The sequence below is a fragment of the Enhydra lutris genome, unplaced genomic scaffold (assembly GCF_002288905.1).
Source record: "Enhydra lutris kenyoni isolate GAN:26980312 unplaced genomic scaffold, ASM228890v2 scaffoldscaffold6, whole genome shotgun sequence".
NCBI lineage: Eukaryota > Metazoa > Chordata > Mammalia > Carnivora > Mustelidae > Enhydra > Enhydra lutris.
The window spans coordinates 20,586,661-20,606,036 of NW_019154090.1; the positions used below are offsets into that span (position 1 = coordinate 20,586,661).

General features: G+C 45.9%; 2 protein-coding genes across 3 annotated transcripts in view; both read right to left on the minus strand.

Moving 5' to 3' along the window:
- Positions 1-633: 633 nt before the first annotated feature.
- Positions 634-4,445, minus strand: LOC111141358 (adipogenin). Its single transcript, XM_022493836.1, has 2 exons — positions 4,319-4,445; positions 634-728 (listed from the first exon to the last, which is right to left on the minus strand). Exons 1-2 carry the CDS (start codon positions 4,443-4,445, stop codon positions 634-636), a joined length of 222 nt encoding a protein of 73 aa, XP_022349544.1.
- A 2,722-nt stretch (positions 4,446-7,167) lies between these two features.
- The window catches only part of LOC111141403 (Ral GTPase activating protein non-catalytic beta subunit), an 87,664-nt gene continuing 75,455 nt past the window's right edge, over positions 7,168-19,376 (minus strand). Inside the window, exons 25-30 of one of the 2 annotated variants that reach the window (XM_022493925.1) lie at positions 19,037-19,159; positions 17,311-17,447; positions 14,151-14,259; positions 13,280-13,358; positions 11,954-12,102; positions 7,168-11,252 (exon numbers count right to left, since the gene is read on the minus strand). In XM_022493925.1, coding sequence (XP_022349633.1) covers positions 11,059-11,252; positions 11,954-12,102; positions 13,280-13,358; positions 14,151-14,259; positions 17,311-17,447; positions 19,037-19,159 — 791 coding nt within the window. In that variant the 3' untranslated portion in view covers positions 7,168-11,058. The remainder of the gene's footprint in view (positions 11,253-11,953; positions 12,103-13,279; positions 13,359-14,150; positions 14,260-17,310; positions 17,448-19,036; positions 19,160-19,376) is intronic. The other variant, XM_022493924.1, reaches the window with a different exon arrangement.

Genomic DNA, 19,376 nt, shown 5'->3' on the forward strand with positions numbered 1-19,376 from the left:
TCATAGACAAGCTTGTGAAAGGGAAGTGCTCGGCACAGGCCCTGGTGCCTTGTAAGTGTCCAGTGACTATCAGCGAGCTGCATCACTGGATCATGTCATTCCTCCTCCAAAGGGCTGTGTGTCAGGAGTGCTGGGAGGGCTTTGGATTTGGAGCATCAGTTATCGGGCACGTCAGGAGGTGGTAATGCTATGGCAAAAGACAATCTAGAGCAGAGTAAGGGGGACATTTGAGCTCAATCTCAGAGGTGAGGGAGTACACCGAGTGGATGTGGGGGAGAAGAATTCCAGGCAGAGGAAGCAACAAGGGCAAAGACCCTCTGTAAGGAGAGCAGTGGGAGGTGAGGTCATGGAGGTAAAGGGTAGGGAAACTTTGTGAAGGCACTCTTCATGGCAGAGAAGTCTGGTCCTCCAACATGGTGAAAACATGTCTCCAAAAGAATGAAGCAGAGGGTTCTCCAACATGGCAAAGACAAGCAGCTCTTGTCCTATGGTGGAGGGAGTGGATATCCAACATGGCAGCCACCCAGGCCTTGGGTAGGACCTGAGGCTCCTCTTTCCTGCCCCCCTGCCCCAACTCCCAGAAGGGTCTCACCTGGCTGAATAGAAGGCTCACAGGCAGGGCCTCTCCTCCTTTTAGCTATGGAGTGTCCCCTCCCAGCAAAATTGGGCTGGGGCTTTGCTCCAGGGCTCCCAGTCAAAGCATATATCTGAGTCATTTTCCTCTGAATCTGTGGAGGTACAAGATAAGGCATCTTGGGTGGTCACATCCTGTCTCCTACCCCTGACCTCAAGGGAGACCCCTGCCATGCCTGGGCATCCCTGGTAACCTTATCTGAGACCAAGGGGCCAAGGCAGAATCATGACATATGGGACAGCCCTGAGATCTCAGGAAGACCTGAGGACCTTGAAGGTGACCGGGACCAACAAAGGTTGTCCTAGGACTCAGAAAGTGGCCACACACACCTACTAAATAGGGACAGGCCATCGAGGCAAACAAACAACATATTTGTATTCGGAATGGTCCAAGAGCGGGCACTGGGGAGACACACACCCAGCGACTGGCCCATCCATCCATTCGTCCACCGGTCCACTTATTAACAAGTGTCTGAGCATGTATGTGCAACATTTCCCTGTAGCACTGCTTTGTGGTGAAGCACGCACAAACAATAAAATATGATAGAAACTCCGTGCATGTGTGTGTGTGTGTGTGTGTGTGTGTGTGTGTCCATCATGAGGGGTCTGGGTGACGGAGGGTGGCACAGTCGCACTGCACAGAGCCACCCCTCCATCCAGTGCCATGTTAGAAACTGTTAAAACAACCATGAGACCTGTAGCCTTTGACTTGCAGGATGTCCATGATACATCACAAGCAAGTTTCAGAGAAATGTATAGGTTAGGATCTCCTCCCCTTTTTACTGAAAAACAAGTAACAATCTGCCCATGCTTTTTTGGAAAACCTGCATGTGTTGTTAGATAGGTGTGTGAGCTTGCCGGCCGTGACTTATCGGGGAAGGCAAGGTGGAGGAGGAGGGAGAAGGGAGAGGGGAATCCTCCTCCTTACTATACTCCTAAGGAGTCTCACTGATGGCAGAGAAGTAATGAAGACTGAAGAGAGCCCTCCGCTTGCAGACCAAGAGCAGGAGACAGGAGAGGCGGGCATCATTTCCTCATCTGTAGAATGGGCACATTACAGCCCTATGAAGAGGGAGTGATGAGGATTTACAAACCAGTGTGAGGGCTTGAAGGGTCCACTCTTCACTACAGGTCGTGATTGTTTCTTGAACACATGCTAAGTGCTAAGTATGGCACGTGCATTTTCTCATTTAATCCTGTCGACAACGTCTTGAAGGAATTACTAATGTTTGTTGCAATTTGCCGGTGAGGAAGGCTCGGGAAGGCGGAACGTCCAGGCTCCCAGCCAGGAAGCGGTGGGGCTGGACTCCAATGGGCCTCCCAGCACCAGGGCCCTGCAGTTCCATGTTCCATTCCATGTTCCATCGGCTGCACCAGTTTGAAGTCAGGGGATTCAAAGGGAGCTTTGCATTTAACCCCTCGCTCCCAGGATCACCCCGAGGTGGGCGGGACAGGCATGTTTCAGCCCTAAATCCATCTCTTCGGAGGTTTCTCTTCTTCTTGCTGCAAATTCCTTTCCGATCACAAAGGAAATGTCCTCAGGGGAGCACCTTCCCCTTGAAGGGCACACGGGGCTGCATACTCTCTCCTGTCATGGTCCGGAATTAGTAGTCCCCACTGGCCAGCTTCTCCAGGGCTCAGCTGCCCACGATCTTTTCTTGCCTCGGTGCCAAGCTTGCCGGGCAGCTCCCTTCTCCTCCCCTTGCTCCCCCATCTACTTGAGAAACCGTGTCCTCCTGGGCCCCATGGCACTCCCTGCCCAAACCGGCTGCCTTCTGGGCCCTGGAACGGCCCTGCTGAGCAGGGGGGTCAGAGCTAGTCCTGCCTGCTTTTCACACCTGATTCCAGGCCAAACTGATTCCAGTGAGATCAACAGCAGAAGAGAAAACTGCCAGCCCAGGTGTCCCTGAGAAGCAGCTCCCCCAAACCCTGGCAGGCCCAGACCCTGGCACAAGGACATGACCAGGGCAACAATATTAAGAGTTCTGAGCAGATGGGCCCCTGAGAGGAGACTGCTTATCTCGCTTTAAGGACAGTTTCTGGTCATTGCAAATTTCCAAATGCCTTTTTGCAAAGGGCCATGTGCGGTGTGGGAGGAAGTTTGAGACAAGGTCAGGACAGGGCAGGCTGCAGACGGTTTTAGAGGGGGGCATTCAAGGAGCATGAACTGCTGGAGATTAGTGCCTTAGACTTTGGGGGAGGTGCTCCTGGCTTCTGGAGAAGCCATCCTAAGACACGCCTATGCTTCCTCCCACCTCATCTACACCGTCATTGAAATGGATTATTTCTCAGCCTATAAGCACCCACTATGTGCCACACATGTACATGTCCTCAACGCCCTGCCCTTCACACGCATCTCTCCACAGCCCCAAAGGGTAGGGACCGATATTCTCTCCATCCTATAGATGAGAAACCCGAAGCTCAGAGAGGACTTGCCCAAAGTCACAGAGCTGCTGGGAGGCAGAGCCAGGAGGTGACACCAGATAACTGGCACTCTCAAGTACTTCATGGGTGTGTGATCTGGGAACGTGGCTCCTCTCCCTGAGCCTCAGTTTCCTCAGTTGTCCGATAAGGATTACTTCGCAGGTTATTTCGAGGATTAAATGAGATGATGCACATCAGTGTTTAGCACACCCTTTAGTACGGTATGCAAGAAAGGTTAGCAGTTATTCCGAATGATGAAGGGCCAAGGCTCAAATGTGGGCCCTGTCCTAGACTCCAGAGAGACGGCTTTTGCAGCCACTGCACGGACATGTGCTCTGTCCACCACCAGCCACCAGCCCTGAGCCTGAGTTGCGCCCCTCAGGGAAGGCGGCAGTCCACCCCGGGAATATGAGAATGTACTCTAAACAGACATTTTCCAGAAGCTCTCGCCAGGAACTCCCAGTAATGACACCATCAGCAGCCCCCACACTGGAGGACGTGGGGCAGCTCTGGGGATGAACCGCTTACCCCATCTCAGTGCCATCGGACCAGGCTGGCGGCGCATCAGCACCCTCCCTGCCTCGCTGACCAAAGGTCTTGGAACTGCAGAGCAGGAGGTGGGAGATCAAACGGTCCCCAGGAAGAGGCTCCATGGTGAGGGGAGCGCCCAGGGGAATAGGACACCTGTGGAGCCGAAGGCCATCCCTGCCACTAGCCCCAAGCTTCCCTTCTGGCCAGCTTCATCCTGCCTCCTGTCGCTCTGGGGGGCATGCCGAGCTTGGGACAAGCGTCCATCAGCCTCCATGATCTAGCGACCCCGAGAACCCAGCTGCCTCCCTGATGCATAGTCCAGGCAGAAAGCAGCGTGAGGGGTCTCTTGCCTGGCGCTGCCATATCCCATCGCGTCTGTTATTTACTGCATGGAAGCACTGGGAGGGGCTCAAGTCCAGTGCATGCCTTGTTGCCCCCGTCTTGTGCCCTGGCTAGTCACAGCAAAGGGCCCCTTTTACTAATTCATCTGGGGGCAGGGGCCACCTCTTTTTCGGACCTGATTTGTGCCGAAGACCTTCTGTGCTAGCAGTGGCTGGGAGGGGACACAGGTGTGCGCGCGCACACACACACACACACACACCGCTTCCCAAACTCGGGGGCTCACTCTTGGCCTCTAAACTACTCAATGAATCCTTTGATCCTACTCGCCTGCCCAGCTTCGGGACCCCCAGCTCAGCTCCAGGATTAGGGCCCAGCCCAGGAAGCTCACCTTGGCTCAGTAAGAAGCGGAGCCAGACGATCAGCAGGACCAACAGCAAGCTCACGGGCAGGCAGAGCCAGAACACCAGGAAAGAAAACGTGAGGTCGTTCACCAGCGGCACCAGAGGGTACTTCATGGTGTGTGGCTAAGCCACGGCTGCCTGGGCTGGGCTGGCAGGGCTGCCCTGGGGACCCAGTGGGCCGGCCCACACTCTGCTCTCAGCTCAATTGTGACTGAGCGGGTGACCTAACAAGAAGTCAGTGTCTTTCAGGCAAAGGGAGAGCTGTTTTGGACAAGCGAGTGGGAACTACTGGCAGGGAGACAGTTTGGCCAAGAACAAAACGCCCAGGCTTCCAGGCAGGCAGGTCTGGGTTGGAATCCCTGCTAAGATGCTATGGGTTCATGGGACACCTCCTTGGATCCTCTTGTAAGATGGAAAGAATCCTTACTTCAGCAAGCTGCTAGAAGAATAAATGATGGGACAAACATCGACCCCAGGTGGCTATTCAAGAATTTGAGGTCACAGGTTCCTTCAGGAGCCCGCCAGATCCCAGGGCCTGTCCTTCTGGCTACAGGTGCCCACATGTGCACTTGGTGGCACTGGGAGGGGAGGATGCGGCGACCTGGTCGGAGTTTGGTGCATCGAAGCAGGCAGCTGTCGCAGCTTCAGGCAGTAACTACTGTGTGTGAAAGGCAGGCCTGGTACTGGCACATATCCTTTCCTAAGAGAGCCCCACAAATCTGCATTTTTGTGCAAAATCTTCCAATTTAAAAATGTTGCATCAAGCACTGAAACACTGTTAGCTCAAGAAAACAAATCTGGGGCGCCTGGGTGGCTCAGTGGGTTGAGCCTCTGCCTTCGGCTCGGGTCATGGTCTCAGTGTCCTGGGATCGAGGCCCGCATCGGGCTCTCTGCTCGGCAGGGAGCCTGCTTCCTCCTCTCTCTCTGCCTGCCTCTCTGCCTACTTGTGATCTCTGTCAAATAAATAAATAAATAAAATCTTTAAAAAAAAAAAAAAAAAAAAAAAAAAAAAAAAAAAAGAAAACAAATCTGCTGGGCCATCCTGGGTCACTGGGCTGCCATTTACAAACTTTCTAACACATAGGAGGCCCTCAATAAAGGACTATTTACTCTGGAAACTTGGGCAGCTCTTCTTAGGACAGTTTTCAGTGACGGGCTTCTAAGTAGTTAGCCTTGTTCCTTTGTCTCCCAAGTCGAGAGAATACTCTTCAAATGCCGTCTTCTCTTCCCACCTCACCTGTCATTCGTTCGTTCATGTAGAAGCACACCTCCATGTGCCAGGCCCTGTGTCGGGAAGGAGGACCTCCAGGGCCCAGCCATCCCAGAGCTGGAGGGAGACGCTGGCCAGACGGGGAGCCTGACAGGTGCGGGGAGTTCACAGGTGGAACGGCTGCTGCTTGTGGAACGGAGCGAGGGAGAAGCACTCGGTCCCCACAAGGGTCCTGCGCCAGCTACCTCAGTCACTACCGGCAAGTGTCTGTGAAACACACCAATTCCTACACTTCCCCCTGCTCTACTCAGAAACTCTAGTTGAGGCCCAATGAGCAGCCGGTCTGATCCAGCCCCGTTTCCAGCGCCACAGCAGCTCACAGAGCATGGGTCGGAAAGTCAGGCAGACGCAGTTCCAGCTGGGAGAGCAGCTGCAAGAATTGGGTGGTAGACCTGGGGGAGGCTTGGGGTGGAAGGACTCCCTTACAGGACACCAGCTCAGGGAGAAAGGCAAGAGGCCAGCCACAGGGAAAGTAGGGAAGGGGCGGAAGGAGGAGAGCGGGGAGCCGGAGCTTGGGGGCCAGTGCTTAGAGTCTTAGCCCGGGGACTCAGAGACTGGAATCCTCAGGAGGGGCGGCCCGGGCAAGACGGCATTACAGTGTGTGTCCAAGAAGAACAGCGCCTTGGCAGGCTGTGCTACTCCGAGCCCGGAGGCCATGACCAGGAGAGGTTTGGGCTGGGGTAGGGGTGGGGATCCTTTGACAGAGTCCCGAAGGGGCTGAGCAGCACTGGTGGGAAAGGCTTGAACGGACATTTTCTCACCAGAGCCCGAAACAGGACCACTGTGCAATCAGCCTGACGCTTCCCTGGCCACCAAGGACCGGCTAGAGGTCCTGTGGGCAGAGCAGGCGTGGACGCACAATTACAGGGAAGGCAGCTCAGAGAGTCACCTGTTAATGTCCTGTCAAGTCAGTGATAGGCTGGAGGGACAGCTCTTGGCAGAGGCACGAACCCTAACCATTCTCATTGCTGTTTCCTTGGTTCCCCACATGTGTGGTCTTGGTAGGAAGGTGCTAATCAGGCTGTGTGGAACCCTCTCAAGCCAACCTTACTTACGGGGCAGTAGGTGGGGGGAGGATGACTGCCTCTGCGTCTCCCCTTTCCTGACTGCTAGCCCTGGCAGAGCCCGGATTTGGGGCAGACAGAAGGTAAAGCTGCTTTTCTGTGTCCCTAAGATACAGGCAGCCGGCCCCTCGGTGAACACAAGCCTCTGTACGGCGGGTTTCTGCTGGCAGTGTTTTCATTACACAAGCCCTGTGATGACTTTGCACAGTGACAGAGAGTAACTTATACCTATGGAAGTAATCAATTAATCGTGTATAAAAACAGCAAATCACTATGTTATAGCCTGAAACTAATATAATGCTGCATGTCAATTATAATTCTGTTAAAAAATTAATCTAACTTTCAGTATTCCATGAAACTCTACAAAACCAGTGTGAAAACCCACAGATCTAAATTAGGAAGGTCAGGCAAAGCAGAGCACACAGCCCTGGAAAGAGTAAATGAGAAACACCAAGTGCAGGAATCAAAACCCAGCCTGTCACCAAAAGCACACACAATGTTATTAGATAAGAATCTCCTTAAAATTTAATTGACTAAATGTATTACATTCAATATTCCATGGGTTTCTTCTGGACAAAGGATCGGCATAAATACAAACAAGCCTCTGGGCCTTTTTCCCTAACCGATGAAGAGAAAACACAGGAGGCGAGGGGACACAGGCACACCTTCGTATTTACATTTCGCCTTTACTTTACAGTTCAGTGCCAGGAATATTTACAGAAAATACAATAAGAAAAAGATCATGTCTTGGCAACATACCGAAATTCATACAAATTGTATATATGATTTCAAGCAAATAATGATACTGTTTATTTTTTAGCCACAACTGCCAAGCCCTTCAGAGGAGAAAGATGTTCTTGGTCACTGCAAGAGGCAAGGACTTGGGAAACTTGGTTTGCTTCAACAAATGTTTATTGGGCGCCTACTATATGCAAGGCACTGTGGAATCCCAAATTACACCTTTTCCCTCACCATTAAAAAAAGAAAAGCATCTGAGGAACGTGAGCTGATGCTCTGAGAAAAACACTATACAGTACATGGCTTCTTCAGCTACCGAGAACCCACAGTTTGATTCCACACTGAGCAGGTGGATTACCTCCAATCTCTCCATCTCAGGAAAAGAGGCTGTCACGGAAATCCTTCGAACAGACCATCTCATTCAACTTACTGTTTCATGTAAACACATAAATCAAATCTTTTTGGGAAGATATAACATGAATGGGTTTTAAAATGCTGAATGGAGAACCACTGCCAGCAGGAGTGTCAAATTACCCCCAATACATCTATACTATCTACCTCAAAGCGGGTCCTTGAGCAAGGCTGATTTCCACCTTGGGTAAAGTCTTACCTTCCAATGGAAATAAATGCTCCCGAAGACGGTCTCTCCGAAAATCACTCTGTAGAGCCTCACAAATGCTTCCTCACAGTAGGCAGAAAGTAACCATTCATAAAGGCCTCATATACACAGCCTGCGGGCAACCGACATTACTGGCCAAAGACGTAGGTCTTTTCTATTTGTAAGGGAGTCCAGAGGAGAATGGGCTACCCTGAAATCGAGGACCAGGAAATGGAGGACAGCACGCACGCACGTGGCTGTGTATGGCCAGCGCAGGAGGGGGTGAACCCACCACGTAACTATTCCTTTCGGGACCAGCGCTAGGTAGGAGGAGGTCTTAGGAGGAAGCACAGGACAAAAGTGGGAGCTGGCTGACCAAGAAAAGGCAAAGCCTCCTCACGGGCGTCAGTGCTCCCAACCAGAAAGGAGAAGGAAAGCTCCCATCTCCCGAATAGGAAAAAGGACTACGAGGGGCTACCTGCCTCTGCCCCTTGGGTAATGCTTTGTCACCAAATGCCACACTCACCCACCCCCTGATAATACCCGTCACATGCAGCAGCTATACTGTTTAAGCCACACACCAAAGTGGTCCTGGCTTCCCTGTGAAGGTTAGGAACACGTGCTAGCAAATATCGAGTAGGCCACTAAAGGTTATCGCTAGGGACTAAATACGCTCCTCTGGCATTATTCTACTCAAAGTGATTCTAACAAAGGCAGTTGGGTGAACTTAGTGACCATGAACTCAAACCCATACTAGTGAAAGGTTCCAAGTGTTCTTACCGCACTCCCTTTTTAGGTAAATGTTATTTTGAGCAGAAGGAAGGGGCACCTCATGAGGTAGATGTACCCCTATGTTCTATTTGTGCTGTACACACTGGGGTCTCATGCCTTCGGGGGCTGCACAGCTCTGCATCTATCCCTCCTTCCCTGGGAGATCATAGGCTTCCAGATTACAAACTGCATTCAACACGGTTATTCACTTCTCAGTCAGAATTATAAAGCGTTGCCAGAAATGAGAGCAAACGGAAGGATCAGGAAGCCTACCCTCAACACGCACATCACAGTATATTCTGCTGACAGTAAATCTGTGCTAAAGGTTTTATCTGAAGAATCACACTGAGGAAGCACACCTACATCAGTTATTTTTAACCTTTGGAATGTTATGAGTTGCCTATTGATTTAAGCCTTCTTTGTTCAAGTCCACCAGAAAAAAAGGCCCATTTTTCCCTTGAAATGTCAATCTGGAATTTCCATGAAAGTTGTTAAACTTCACTTTACACCTGCTGAGTTAATAAAATATTTTTAGAGTAGAATTTGCTCATCTTTGTCCTACAGCCCCTACCCCCATGCTACCACCTGGAAACATGAATTTATTGTCCAGATTAAAAAGAAAATCGATTATTCAAAAACACCATACCCTGAATGGAAACTGGAGTCACAGAAGGAGGAGGTAATCTTTACCTGAGCTTAAAACAAATATGAAGGAACGGGTACAGCAAACTTAAAACCAAGAGTTGCTATGATACCCAAATTTCTTGCTCATAGATGACAAAACACATACTTTTGGAATAGAAATATCTGCACGGGGAACTAGGCCCTACATTACCCCCCACCCTCAAATGAACTCCCCAAACATCAAACCAAACACGCCATCACAGCCCTGACCTACAGTCTATTGACTCCAGAGTTCACGTGGAAAACCACCCCTAACACAGCTGTGAGCACTCCTCTTTGGACTTCAAATGTCACTTATTTTCTTACCATAAAATAATCTTAATAAAGAAGAAAGCATGGAAGAATAGGAGAAATGAGCATTTATACTGTAGCACTGTAACAGGAATCCTCAGAAGGTTGTTCTGGGTCTGGCCACCTCAAAACATTTATCCCTGGCAGAAAAGTAGCAGTGAGGTAACAGAAATATTTCCAAAACCCGGGCAGGGATTTGTTGTGCCTTTGGCTGGCAAAAGTCCAGAAAACATGACAACAACAACCATTTCTAACAGCAGTCACCCTAGGGGGTGGTCACTAATGTTTGTCAATTACGATGAAATCCAGGAGCGCTCTGGGAGAGATCTGAATTAGTAGCGTTGAGAAGCTGTTTCCTGAACCCCAAATTAGAATCCTTCATAAACTACTGCAGTTTCCTGCTTGGTCCTGAAATAAGAGTCAATGGATGAAACCAAGTAATTTCCAACCCTTGTTGCGAACTTCCATTTCTTAAAATTTAACCAATTACCAAGGAATTACAAATGCTTAGCCTGTCATCATGTCCCAAGCCACACAGCAATGGAGAGAGTGGAGGCATCACTGCTGTCTCACTTTCTAACCCCAATGCCACTTGTGTCCCCTTTAAAGGACAGAGCCATGCCTCCAATGTAGATCTGCTCCTGGGCTGCCCAGAAACTGAGGCCTTCAGATAGATCTGTGCAGTAATGAGGACGATAACTTTGTGAAATGTGGAGAGGAAACATGAAATATTTTAATGTCAGGCTTCTTACCTAAACAAAACACATTTATGCTCATTTCTGTCAGTTGGATAGCTGGACGACAAATGAACTTACAAGTGAGCAGAAAGCTGAGATTTCTTTCCTTTTCCTCCATGCTATCATCAGCATGAGTTTTGAATGTCCTGGAAGATTCTGAGACAGATTTTAATTCTGAACATAACCTCCTAAAAAGTGAAGTATAAAACTATTTTCAACTTCTAATTTGCAAATTTGATACTACCAATGCACGTGTTTAACTGAGATGCAGGAAGCCTTTCTCCTCAAAAGGCTTATATTTAACTAAAATTGTCACTTTTAAAAGAAAGTTTATGGCTAAAATGTATATCATCATTACCAGCAGGAATATGATTGTGTCTGGGAGCCCATTTCACTAGAAAGCCAAAAGTCTTCCATCAAATGGGTTTATAATGTGTTTCTTCTATTCTGGTGATTAAACAGTAAGATCTTGGGGAATGATTGGTTTTTCTTTTTACAGTGATCACCTATCCAACTGTTTTGCTCTGATATCATAGCCCCAAACTGGAGTTCAAGAGTCCTAGACAGACAGTGTCTAAGAAGTGCAGTTCTTGAGTCCAACCTCCTGGAAAAGTGAAGTATAAAACTCTGGCTCCAGCTGCTTATTCCGGTACTTGTTGACGATGTCTGTGATTTTCTGTTTCCGGCGGACATGTGGTGGACTGTAGGAGTCACTCTCCAGTCTCTTTCTTCTACAAATATTAATTACAGTCTGCCTTACCAGAAAACCTTGAAAAAACAGAGGGTATTAAATTCAACGTGAGTAACGAGCTGTCTAGGTGAACTATCGGTATTCAAAGTGAACTACTCTCTACAAAGTCAAACCTAGTTCATTCCATGTGCAAAACTTCTCGTCCCTGGAGAAATGGACAACACTCTACTGAGACAAAACTGCTAGAAGAAATAAACCAGGGAAAACAGAATTAAATCTGGTCTGACAACCCATCTTCCTGCCCTGGATTATAAACAGCTCTCTGATTTTCTAGGCCTGGAAGTTTGTGAATCATAGTTCTACATGTACTTAAGTAGATGAAGCACAGTTAAAAAAGAACAAAACATGCTTCTTAGTTAACAAGAATGTTGGCAATTTCTTTTTTTTCTTTTTAGATTTGATTTGAGAGAGACCAACGGCGAGAGAGAGAGAGAGAACGAGCAGGGAGGAGGAGAGGGAGAAGCAGACTTCCCACTGAGCAGGGAGCCCGATGTGGGAACTTGATCCCAGGACCCTGAGCTCATGACCTGAGCCCAAGGCAGACGCCTGACCAACTGAGCCATCCAGGTGCCCCAAACCACAGCATTTTCTACATGTAGGATCTATTAAGTAGTATCACCATTTCCTTATTTCTACTTCTTGGTTCATAAAAATATTTAAGCAAATAAATTTTTAAAAAGAGAGAAACCTTAACTCTGGCCATATATGAAGGCCTTACCAAGTGCTCGCCTGCTGACAATCATCCCATCCACAAGTGGGATGACCATGTTAAATTTTCCAGTGGCTCCTTGAATTTTTATCCGGAATAATCCAGTGTTTAAAGGGTGGATAAAGATGACAGGAACTTCTTTTTCAAGAGTGGTAGATCTTAAGAAAAGAAAAGAAAACTCTTTTTTACCCCAACCACATAAAAGCTGAAGTTCTCCATGTGTAATTTAAGAAAATTAAGGACACTTGATGCCATGCTTGATGTAGTCTGATAGGACCCAACGTGTCACTCTGCTCAGAATCCTCCTTCTGGGAGCCCACATTGCTGCACCCCACCCCAAACCCCTATTAACACCTGGCCCTAATGCCCATCACTGCAGTTGGGCTTTTCAAACTAATAAAAAAGGGCTTAAAAATGTGTTTTAAAACCACTAGGGACACAGGGTAGAAGCAAAGGGAGAGGAATCTCGGGGGGGCGGAGGGGTAGATCCAGCAACCAGCTGTGGGACTTTCACTTAGTTCCTCCTTCTTGTGGGGAACAATTCATCTTACATGCAATACAAATCAGGTTATGTAACTTGATATCAAGGGCAGATCTCTGATGTATGAAATAAGGTTGGCATCTGGGGTCAGAAGCCTGAGTTCAGATCACCTTCTCTTTCATTTACTGAATGTGTGATACTGAAGAATAATTTCTATCAGCCCATTTTATTCCATTTGTAAAACAGAGATGATAATGGCACTTCTTGTGAATTGTTTTAAAATACCTATTTAAACCAAAAGCAAGCAAGCAAGCAAGCAAAAAGTCTTGAGACTGTAAAGCCTATAGAGATACATTGTTACTAATTTTAGAATCTAATTATACCCTTTTATCCTTTTTGTGTATGGGCAGCTAAAATAGGAATCTTACTACTATAATAAGGTTAACATTACATTTTACTTAGAAATATTTCCCCATTAAATAGCTCATTTAGTTAGGACATTTTAACTATCCAGAATGTTTTGACCAATTTAACTCTATTACTTCTATCTAATATTGGCAGTCTGTTGTTACAGTCTTCATTAATGCTTAACTGCTCCCACCTATTCATTTTTCCCTTTGCTGCAGATGAATATAAAATAGCAATTAATTATGCCATTTTAAAATGCCTGATAATTTATCACCTTGTGCACGTATCTACCAACTTCTTTGATTTTTTTCCTTATGTTTATTTCCTATTGCCTCCATCCCTTTTGTTTCCTTATCTTTATGAAATCACAACGGACATACTGTAACAAATAGATTTTTCTAAGCTTCAAGAAATGCTGGTGAGCCTGACACAAATAAAGAGTGTACCTCAGAGAAGTGCTACTGTTTGCAGTAGTTTCCACACCAGTACTGATCTCTGTCAGCAGGTCTGAGAGGGGAAAGTTTTCTGGAAGAAAGTAACAGCATTACAATTAATATCTCCCTCATATTTCTAAAATAAATAGTAGGAAATCTAATTTCCTAATCTCTTTATACAAGTGTGCAATGAATATATGGATTGTGATATCCTAAAATACATAATCCTGACCATTCCTACCAAAAAGAAATCTCCCTCAAGACAAATTTTAGCTAAGTGCATCTAAAGCTCAATATTTATAGAACATGATCTGTGGTCTTTGAGAGCTTGGTTGGAAAGCAATGATCACACTTTTCCACAAACCCTGAGCTGGATGAGATACTAGGCTAAGTATGCATTTCTAATGCTCTTATGTTGCTTACATAAAAATCATGAGAAACTTACCCACAGCAGAATTCCTAAGGACAAATTAATCTTTACACCAGAACTAGACAGTAGGGTTCATCCAGAGGTGAGGGAACTGTTCCCCCTTCCCCTTTCCAGAGGTCCTGGGATGACCGGGAGCTACATGGAGTGGGACCAACTCACAACAAGCCAGTCACTGTGATATCAAGAATAGCTGAACGTTTTACATCCACTAGTCTCATCAAATCATCACGACTAGGAGATGCCATGAGTGTCTCCATTTAACAGATGAGTACTCTAAGGCTTAAAGAAACTGAGTGAGGGGTGGAGCCCGGATGCCAACCCAGGCTTGCTGAACTCCAGCCCCAGCTTCTGGCCACCACACCACATCTGTGCTTCCTTCCTCTCTTTAGACATTCAGCAAGTCACTGTCATTCTACAATAATTTTACTTATGGACAAAGTCCTTACACAGTACCTATATCATCATAGCGCTCCACCCAGACTACAGAAACTCTTGTCTCAGGTCCAAGGGGAGGCACAGGGCGACCCTGAGGCAGCTTCTTCATTCTGGAACTGGGACTAAGCTATATGAGGTAGAGAAAAGCAGAAAAGGAAAAGGGGGAGGGAAAAAAAAAGAAGCGGCTTAATAAAATGACCCAACCACATATTCATCAAGCTGCCCAGTGATGTAAATATCAGGTCACGGGAAATCACTTCAGGAGAAAAGTAAAATATATTTGCAAAAAAGCTCTTCTTTGACTCCTGTTTATCAAGTCTCAGCCTAGAACAAAGAAACGAGGGTCTTAGATTCCCAAAGAAGATAAGGAATACTGACCAATTATAATTTACATTAATAAAAATAAAACTTGGTGGGGAGTTGCCAGGGCGGCTCAGTCGGTTGGGCGTCTGACTCGGCTCAGGTCCTAATCTCGGGGTTGTGGGATCGAGCCCCATGTCTGCTGGAGATTTTCTCCCTCTCCCTCTGTCCGCCCTTCCACCTGCTAGCGTGCACTCTCTCTCTCTAAAATAAATGGATAAATAAAATCTTTAAAAAATTTGCAGGCAATGTCTTAATGAGAGCTTCAGAGGATTTGAGTCTATCAATAGTCTACGGCCAGTAAGCAGAATGCTTTCCTCACCTCAGCAATGTCACGGGTTTGCCTGAGGATCCTAATCTCTAAAATGTCCCATCAGCAAGTTACTTCTAGTTCTCATTTCTAGGCCAGAGGTTTCCTACCGCAATCTAGGCCAAAAAAGTCCTTTTTCTTGTCAACAGAATGAAAAAAAGAGTTGCTTGTGTCTTTGTTATCATGCAATCTGCTTCTGGCTTCCCTGCCTACCTGATCAGCATGAAGTTTCTCTGAAGGGCTAGCAGGCCTCTGCGGCTCCCCTTTAGCAAACTGGCGCTGGCAAACACCACTGCGAGGGCATACAGTAGGGATGAGTTTGTGCTAAAGCCCTAAACAAAGCTATGTGGACAAAAGAGAGAATCTCATATCTAAGTTGAATTTTAAAAATAAAACTGCTTTATTAGCACAGAAATATACCTGTGTTCGGATGACAGAGCCCATGGCAGTTCCCCTAGATTCTTATTTCCAGTTCGGTTTGTGTTCTGGCAGTCACAGAAAATGGCTGTGACTAAGAGATCTCCCCCAAAGCGGTGGCAGACACCAGCCACACTCAGAGACCATTTTCTTACCATGGCTCCTAGTCAGCTCTGAATCTGACTTTAGCCCTAGATTTAAAGGGCTCCTATGGGATGCCCGGGTGGCTTATTTGGTTAAGCATCTGCCTTCAGCTCAGGTCATGAACCTGTAGTCCTGGGATCGAGCCCTCTATCAGGCTCCCGGATCAGTGGGGAGTCTGCTTCCCCCTCTGCCCTTCCTCCTACCATGCCCTCTCACACTCTCTTTCTCAAATAAAATCTTAAAAAAGCAGGGGGGCTCCTGTGATTAGGTCAGGCCTACCTGGGTAATCTCTTTTGATTAACTCAAAGTAACCTTAATAATTATACCCACAAAATCCTTTTTGCTGTATAACAGAACATAATCACAGGATAGCTCATCATATTCACAGGTTCTACACACACACATGGGGAGGACATCATACAGGGGCAGGAGTCCCTGAGGGTTATCTTAGAATTCAGCCTAACATGGTGGCCTTTTTTCCTATAACTTGAATAAACTCACTCAGCAGATCGAGTCGATTTTTTAAAAAAGATTCCTCAGGGTTTCTACATATATGATCATGTCATCTGCAAATACATACAGTATTACTTCTCCTTTCCAATACTTATGCACTTTGTTTCTTTTTCTTGTCATATTTCCCTGTATAGGACTCCATGTTGAATGCAAGTGGTGAGAGCAAATATTCTTGCTTTGTACTCCATTCAGGGGGAAAGCAGTCAACAATACTGTATAGTATAACCTTAGGCTTCCAGTAGAGCTCGGTCTCAGGTTCAGCAAGTTCTCTTCTATTTAGAGTTTGCTGAAAGTCATGAATGAATGTTGAATTTAAAGTCAACTGCTTTTTCTGCATCTATTGAGATAACATTTTTATTTTAGATAGTAGTGTAGAAATTAACAAAGGGAAACCTCACTAAAGCGGGAGGCTAGAAAAAGGAGCCATGCCACCCAACTGCAGTTACATGAATAACTGTCCATTACAGATGCCAACAGAAGAATCATCAACAGGAAAGAATAATCAATTACAGGCCCCACCAGGAAAAGATGTACATGAAATCTCCTGCCAAGAAAACCTCTGCTTCAATCAAGTTTACGTTTCTTTTGTCTTTCTATTATTTGTTACAAATCAATCTTCTCACATTTATGAAAGGATCCCATACCCTCCTATCACTCACTTGTCCACTTTCCAGTAAGGATGAAGAGGTAATATGAGGAGAAAACAAAAATAAAGATATAACATCTACTCATACGGCAAGAAAAATCATATAAAAGTAAAATGCTCCCTTCTTGCAGTGGCTGCTGTGTGTCTCACTCATTACATCTAGTCATACTCTGGGCTAGTCTCCAAAGTGCTACCATTTGTACAGAGTAGACTTAAGTTGAATGTTGCATGATTAAAGATGTGGACCATACAGCTGCTGTTGTACTTTTCTTTATTAAGGTTTATTTATTTGAGAGAGCGAGAACTAGCGTGTGCACGAGTGGGGAAGAGGCGGGGGGGTGCAGAGGAAGAGGGAATAGCAGACTCCCTGCTGAGCATGGAGCCCAATGCAGGGCTCGATCCCAGGACCCCAAGATTATCACCTGAGTCAAAGGGCAGATGTTTAACCAACTGAGCCACCGAGGCACCCCACTACTATTGTACCTTTAATGGATATTTCAGGGACAAGATAAAAACTTAAGCCTGAGAAGGAATGGGTGAGAGACCCAAGCATGGTACCAAAATGGCCAAATCAAGGAAAACAACAGGGGCTGTCTTATTTGTGCATTTGCTGCAAGCTGAGAAAAAGAAAACTGTGAGAATTTGATTTTAAAAAATTAAGATACTAATGAATCAGTACTGCTATCATTACACTCTACATTACAGTTAAAAGGTGACTAAAGGCATGATTCTATAATTACTCCCACTGCATGACAAATTTTCAGAGTTCTATCAACAGAGCTACTTACCCGCTGTGAGGAATTAAGATTGTCTGTGTGATTAGGGAAAAGCTCAAGTGTCAGGGATGGCTGTTTTAGAATTCCAGGCATAAGATCCATATTTGAATCACTATCTTGGTCCGAGATGTTACTTTCCAAAGAATCAGCTATAAAGAAAAAAAATCAATTATATTTACTATTTCTTTAGAAAAGTGTTTAATTATGCTAATGGTCTAACCTAAGTCACTTAAGAGAAGTAATGCCTCTAGACAAAAAATTGATAAACTTTTTCTGTAAGGGGTCGTAAATATTTTTGGCTTTGCTGGTTATGTAGGTCTCTATGGCATATTCTCCTCTGCATTTTATTTACAATGCTAAAAATGGGAAAACTGTACTTAGTGGTCTGATTCTGGCCTGTGAGCCATAGTTTGTCAGCTCCTGTGCTACAGGATAACTGAGGTAAGACTAGAAATTATTTTGACTTTTCAGATGCAGAATATAAGCCATCTGTTACTCTCTGAAATATTTTGATTACATATTCAATCATGTAGCATGGTACCAAGTGGCACAGGGGCATTCTGAAGCCACGGAGTACCTAGTCTCTGTGATTAAGAAGTGATCTGATTAGAGACAAGCGCACAGAGTCAGAAAAAACAAACACAAAAACAAATCTCAAGAAACCAGAGGAGGCTAGTTGGAGCAGGGGCACAGTCAGCACACAGGACGTTTCCTGACAAGAGGTGAAGAAGACCCAACTGTGGCAAATGAAGTACAGGGACAAGGCTCTAGCTCCGCTGGTGCAAACAGGCTGGGCTAGAGATGAAGCAGGGACTCAACTCAGAGAGGACAAGTGGGGCCTGGCTTCTGGAATTAGAGTAGTAGATCACAGTCTTGACATGAAGGCAAACAGCTGCTAGGGATACTGACCTAGACCATGAAAGGTCTCTCTTGCCAGGTACACAACTGGCCGGAGAATATAAGACAGGGGTTGGGGCGGGGGGGCGCTGGTGTAGGAAATCAAAGGCCCAAGTACAAAGGTCAGGAGGCCGCCAGCATAAAAGCATGAGAGAAGTCATTAGCCTAGAGATGAGACTGTAACAGTGTGACATATATAGCAGCCCATCCTACAGATGGTCTCAATGAAGAAGGTGAAAATTTTCCACCTACTGCCTGGTCAGGCACAAAGAAATGGGCTTAATTTGGGAGAAGCAAAGGCTCTTGGCAAGATAAGACTATGGGTTCAGACTGAGAAGTAATAATCACTCCTGATCCTTTGAAGAACAGACTTAATTCGCCACCTTTTCTAGGCTGTGCTGTTTCTCCTACTTGGTGTCAGAAGATCAGCCAGATGCTATCTTCCAATTGTAGGATTCTCTGAGGTTCCACATAAGGCTCTCACATGGAAAGAGGCAAGTAGGTGGGGAGCTCATTCATAAATAGAGATAAAATGAATAAACTGGAAAACAAGCCTTCCACATATTAATTAAAGAAAGACAAAAAACAGGTTGAAGTGGGTCCCCTTCTTTACTTAAAGATTATTATGGGAGGTTCAGTCTACCTGTCTTTAACTAGTGCTCTTAAGAAAGTTAAGAAGAGCTAACATCCTATACCTCTGCATCATCTAAATGCTACCATGCCTTAGAAGTTAAACAGTGACTTAGATGACTTCAGAATATCTCCCAATGCAAAAATACTGCACAAACTAGTGAATACAAAAATAGATTTTAAAACAGCACCATACAAAAAATGCTCTTACTTAAGGACTCCACAGGAGAAGGAACTACAAAAGCTATTTCCGTAAGGGCATCGGCATAATACAGCACCTTCTTCTGTCCATTGAAAATGCTAGCCCCAACGTCTTCAGAAGAAATAACTTCATCTAGGAATGAGAAATACTACATTATTGCTCCAAAAAGGGGGAAAAATCAGTTTCATCCTGCTTCATGAAATTTTAACTGGTTAATAAAATGGAAATCGACAGAAGGCACATTTCCAGCAAGAACCAATGAGTGTTTAAGAAGAATAAACTATAAGTGTTCATTATATGCCTTTACACTAAATTTAAATGATAAAATCTTAAATTCACAGTTTCTGAA

Coding starts and splice junctions, on each gene's coding strand:
- LOC111141358 (XM_022493836.1), bottom strand. CDS start 4,445: ATGAAGTACCCTCTGGTGCCGCTGGTGAACGACCTCACGTTTTCTTTC. Junction 729..4,318: donor CCGCTTCTTACTGAGCCAAG/GTGAGCTTCCTG, acceptor GTACCTCCACAG/ATTCAGAGGAAAATGACTCA.